The 5,790-nt window shown below is 48.1% G+C and overlaps 1 protein-coding gene across 1 annotated transcript; it reads left to right on the plus strand.

Annotated features, from left to right (window-relative positions):
• The first annotated feature begins 358 nt into the window (after positions 1-358).
• On the plus strand, positions 359-1,791 carry NOG (noggin). The gene has a single exon (XM_008920767.2). The coding sequence runs from the start codon at positions 896-898 to the stop codon at positions 1,565-1,567; it is 672 nt and encodes a 223-aa protein (XP_008919015.1). The 5' UTR covers positions 359-895; the 3' UTR covers positions 1,568-1,791.
• Positions 1,792-5,790: the final 3,999 nt, after the last annotated feature.

Raw genomic sequence — 5,790 nt, forward strand, 5'->3', positions numbered from 1 at the left:
GGGCCGCGGCCGGGCGGGGGAGGGGCCGCGCCCCCCGCCTCCGCGCCCCGCGGGGGTGAGAGCGGCGGGGCCGCGCCGGAGCCGCGCGGCGGAGCGGGCGCCGTGGCCGGGCGGTGCCCCGGGAGAGCAGCATCTCCCTCCCCCGGGGCGCGGCGGCCGCTCAGGCGTGAGCGGCGGCGTGCGGGGGCGGGGGGAAGGCGGCGGCTCCCGCCTTCAGCCTTCCCCAGCAGAGGGTGCCTGCCGGTGGGAAGGGGGAAGCCGCGCTCTCCTGGACTTTTGTGGGAGTGGGGGTTGTGTTGTGTGTGTGGTGGTGTGGTGTGGTTTTTTTTTTTTTTTAAGGGGGGTGGGGTGGGTTAGGAGAGAGTCTGTGGTTTCCATGGAGATGAAGCTGAAAGTGCAGGAAATTTAAAGGCTTTGGGTCCTTGCAAAGCAGACAAACTGGTGCCAACGTGCGTGGCTGCTGTTGCTGCTGAGGAGGCTGCTTTGCAAACGGCGGAGAGAAGCGGGGAGGAAGAATCGGCAGCAACTTCTTCCACACGCACGGGCAGACAACGAGGAGCGGCAGCAGCAAGCAGAATTCGCAACAAAAAGAGGCATCTCCCGTTCCCGGGAAGGGCGAGAAGAAGCAGCAACAGCAGCAGAATTTTGGAGCGGCTCCACCAGGAGAAATTTTTATAGAGAAGGCTACAAGAGAGAGTGTTTGCAGGGGGCTTGTTCTCCGGGCTTATCAGGGGGCTGTCTTTGCTGGTGGTGCGGCGAGTGGAGGTGATCCCCCTCAAAGACGAGTTATTTTGGATATCCCCGTACAAGTTTTCTGATGTATTTGCTTGCACCTTCTTCCCCTGCTGTTTGGTGAACCCAGCCCCCCTTTCCCCCCCCCACCGGTCTCCCAAGGATGGATCATTCCCAGTGCCTTGTGACTATATACGCCTTGGTGGTTCTGCTGGGTCTCCGGCTAGAGCAGGGCGCCTGCCAGCACTATCTGCACATCCGACCGGCTCCCAGCGACAACTTGCCCTTGGTGGATCTAATCGAGCACCCGGACCCTATCTTTGACCCCAAGGAGAAGGATCTTAATGAGACCTTGCTAAGGAACCTCATGGGCGGTCACTTCGACCCTAACTTTATGGCTGTTTCCTTGCCCGAGGACCGGCTCGGAGTGGACGATCTAGCTGAGCTGGACTTGCTGCTCAGGCAGAGACCCTCGGGAGCGATGCCCAGCGAAATCAAAGGGCTGGAGTTCTACGACGGGCTGCAGCCGGGCAAGAAGCACAGGCTGAGCAAGAAGCTGCGCAGGAAGCTGCAGATGTGGCTTTGGTCCCAGACCTTCTGCCCGGTCCTATACACGTGGAACGATCTCGGCAGCCGCTTTTGGCCCCGGTATGTCAAAGTGGGCAGCTGCTACAGTAAAAGGTCTTGTTCAGTCCCCGAAGGCATGGTTTGCAAACCTGCCAAGTCCGTGCATTTAACGATCCTGAGGTGGAGGTGCCAGCGCCGGGGAGGGCAGAGGTGCACATGGATACCCATCCAGTACCCCATCATTTCGGAGTGCAAGTGCTCCTGCTAGGGCTGGCACTTACCTTCTCGCCCCTTCTCCAGCGGACTCACGTGGACCTTTGCTGCAACAGAAATAAAAGACATTTGCTTTCTGGTTAACGTTGTAATGCACTGTAACGTGTAGGAGAATGTATATTGTGTGTATATATGGCACCGGTTTAATATACTATTAAAAGGTCAGTATTATACGTGAAATAATCAGCGTCTACTGTATTTTTAAGACTATTACCCTGATCGTTGCTAATGTATCTTTTTTTTTTTTTTGGTATTTATATTCCAGAGAGAAGTTGCTTCGCTTTGGCGAAGTAGTTTTTTGTTGGGTGTGTTTTTTTTTTAATAAAAGGATTAAAAAATACAAACCAAACTTTTTGATAAGAAAACGGTTAAAGCTATTTTCCATTATTCGGAAAGCGTGTGTGTGAGTTTTTGGGGGTTTTTTCTTTTTCCTTACGGACTTTAGATTTAAAATAAAAGTGAATAAACGCCTAGAGCACAATGTTATTGTAAATAGAGAGAACAGTTTGAATGACTTAATCCTATGTAAATGAAGAGTATCTGCTATTTATTCTTTATATCCTTGTAGTAAAAGTGCAGTGCAGAATTAAAGTCAACCACTAAAACACGAGCCGTTTGGATTCTGTTTGCTTTTTGGTTTGGCCGCCGTCGGGGGGGCTTTCTTCTCTCTCCTCCTCGTTCTCCACGCTCAGCAGGACGTTTCGTGGTGGCAGGGGGAGGTGGGAACCTGCTCACGACTCTGTTAGGAGGGACTGTGCGGCACCTACCCGGCCGGGGTGCCGGGGGGTCCGGCCCCGGGGGGTCCCGGCGCTGCGCTGTTCCCCGCGGAGCCGCTCCCGCGGCCGCGCAGCCCCGGCGCGCTCGGCGGCAGCTGCTCGGGGACTTCTTTTTTTTTTTCCTCTCTCTCCTCTTTTTTTTTTTTTTTTTTTTTTTTAACTGCTGACATTTCATTTACAACGGGACACGTGTCTTTCACACCTACCATTGTGGTGGGACACTGCTGAAACTTGACCCCTGGGCTTTGGGGGTTTTCAGCGCAGACACGTTATTAGGCTGATCCTGTGACAGCCCCGCACACCGCCCGGCCCGGCCCGCTTTTAACTCTTTGGGCTCCCGCCAGCGCCGGGCCATCGCTCCCTGCGGGCTGCCCCCCTTCCCCGGGGAGCGCCGGGCTGTGCCGGCCGCGGGGTGCGGGTGCCCCGCTCCCGTCCCGCTCACCGGCCGCGCCCCGCCCGCCCCCGCAGCGCTGGGACCGGCCCGGCCCGCGGGGCTCCGCGGGGACCCGGCCCAGTTCCCCCAGTGTTTGACTTCTACGTGCCCGGAGACCCGACGGTTCGTATCTCATAGATACCAACTGCGAAAACAAACTCTCCACGTGCTCTTCAAAGGCTCCCTGACAGTGCAGAAAGCCTTTTCCTTATTTATCTTGGAATCAAAAAACTTTTTTTTTTTTTCCTTCCCCAAAACTCGGAGGGAATCAATGCTAATCATTTTAAACCCGTGGGTCTTTCATTGAGGCAACCCAGCCCTGCTTTTCTGTGACGCTTAGTCCGGTATCTCCGAATGCATATTCATTCCCTCTCTCCCTCTTTCGGTGCGTTTTACCGCCCGTCTCTTTGCTTCTAATTTCAATAGTTTGAGGGGAGGGGGGGAAAAATCAGATCTTGGGACATTTAGGGTATTCATTAACCTAGTGAAGAGGAACAGAGGCATTATTACTCACATAGAAGGCACCCTGCCCCCATGTCTATCTAAGGGTTCATTGTAAAAGGATTAAAAGTTAAAGACCTTCATCTTATGATTCTTTCATTTAATCTTCGTGGCGCCTGAAAGACATGCTGGATGGATGATCACATTTAAAATATTCCTAATGTCGGCTACCTTAGGACTCCAGGCAGGGCAAACAAACGTAATTTATTTCCAGAAGAAAGGGTATATTGAGATGTTTAAGTTTATGAACCACCATTACCATGTATATTTGTTAGGTTCTGACAAATACCCAAATAACATTAAAATCAGCCATTCATCACATATGAATTTATGCAAAACCTTGTATGCCTGGGGCCAATATTTTTTTAGACAGAGTTTCACTTGCAAAAAAAAAAAGTTTATTTAAAAAAAAAAAGCAAGAGTTTTTCATGACTGGTAAACACGAGAATTATGTGAACAGAAACTATTTCATGCTGGGATGGCAGCCAGGGACTCGGGAATGTCAACAAAAGTTCTCCGAAGGTTGAAAATGTCACTGGATTACAATACAAGGTCCTTTGCCCCATTAGCAAACTTTACTAAAGTAATATTGCCACTACTTAGTGAGGGGGCTCACCCAGTGATTTATCTGTCGGTGATCCCAGCAATGGGGCAAACAGAGACTTCATCTGGAAACCACCTCTGACTGCTGCTTCAAGATTTAAAATGTTCCTGTGTGCAGAGCTGGGTGTGTGTTGGTGAGTGTTGGGTGAGTGCAAAAGAAGTGTGCTGGTAATGTAGTCTAAGTATCTATCACCGGATCTGCCTTAGTTTTCATCCAAGACTCATTGTAATCAGAGAGTCGTGTGTACACGTGTGCTTTCTCAACCAATAACACCCCGTTAATAATAAATTTACAAGAATATTTTGGGTTTTAAAAAAAGTCAAGTTTCACCATCCACAAGGCCCATGATTTTTTCATTTAAATAAATAGCTAAATTTTGTCAGCTGGTGGAGCAAAAATAAACTAGTAGTTTTCACTGTTGTTTCTGGTCAGGTCCACTTTCTGGTCCTCTTGCCCTGGTGTTGAAATATTTGGCTTGTAGTGGAAGTGTTTCAAGCCAAACAAATAAAATATCTTTCTGATGAATGTTTCTATGCAAATCTGTTTAATATTGGATTTTGTAATATGTTTTTAAAGCAAAATTGAATTATAGCTCTTTTAAATAGAAATCAATTCATAACACAGACAATTTCTGTTTGCTGATCTTTGTAGTGGCATCGTGAGACCTCACAGAGATCACTGTGGGGAAGAAATAAGAAGGGAAAGGTTGAAAGTTTGCTTTTAGTTAATCTTCAGTTTCTTCTTTTGCTATTTTAGGGTCTTAAAGCGTAATACTGGGAATTTAAATTAATTTCTGCTTCAACCATAGACTGTGCAACCTCACTTGGGTATTTAACCTATGTGCTGTAGTTCCTGATGAGGAGTGCAGGATGTCATCATCTTCATCACTGTAGTTAGTCTTTATCCAGAATAATTCGTTCTCTCACACCATGTGTTTATTCAAAATCCACTAAAGTTAAGGCCCAAGAGTAACACAGTTGATAAATGCATAAAAGAGTAGACTAGAGGAAGTTGGCCATTCAAAATTAGTGCAGGTAGTGTGCTGAAAATGAACCATCTAGAAAATATTAGACACACCATTAGAGCGCTGTGTCCTCACATATGTACTTAACTGAAAAAATATACCTGATTCATTTTATCATTTTCAAAATACTGCCACAAAGATGAATTCTTGAGATTGCATGAGTGCACGATGGAGTCATCACCAAAACAACCACAGCCAGAAATTACAGCAGTAATATTTGTATAAATACCGGACAAGTTTTTGCTCTCTCATAGTTTTAACGGAGAAGTAATCTTAATTTAGTAACATCAACACTTCACCTTGCTTGGGCTGTGTTGTGTAAATGTAATCTGCACACCACGTTGGCTGGATCTTGGACCCATTAAAAAGAAGATATTCCAGCTCGGAGATTTGCCAGGAATCTTCAATGAAAGTTGAAATAAATATAATGACGTCATCATATATTATAACATCACAGCCTTCAAGGTAAGCCAAACCAAAGGTATGTTGGCAGGGGAGTGCTGCCACCTGGTAGATCCATGCTAGGAATAGATATGATACTCCCATCCAGAGGGGAGGAGAACAGCCACGCTCTTCCTGGAGTGCCCACACGGCTCGGGCAGTCTCTCTGTGCCTGCAGGTCCTGCGGGAGCCTCGCTGCACCAGAGAGCTGCAGAACCTGTGTCAATGCTCTCTTTTAAGAGAGCAGCTACAGCAAATTTGAAGAGACCCTTTCATTCCCTCTTCCCTGCTCCCAGACCAAGCGAGAAGCTCCAATGGTTAAAAGGAAGGGAATGAATACATTGGCTTGAAACAACTGTTGGAATGGTTCAGAGGGGAGCAGAAATATTCAGCAATCAACATTAAAGACTCTAAATCCTCGGAGGTGTTATTGCAGGAT

The sequence above is a fragment of the Manacus vitellinus genome, unplaced genomic scaffold (assembly GCF_001715985.3).
Source record: "Manacus vitellinus isolate BGI_N305 unplaced genomic scaffold, ASM171598v3 scaffold_24_pilon, whole genome shotgun sequence".
In the NCBI taxonomy this organism is placed as follows: Eukaryota; Metazoa; Chordata; class Aves; order Passeriformes; family Pipridae; genus Manacus; species Manacus vitellinus.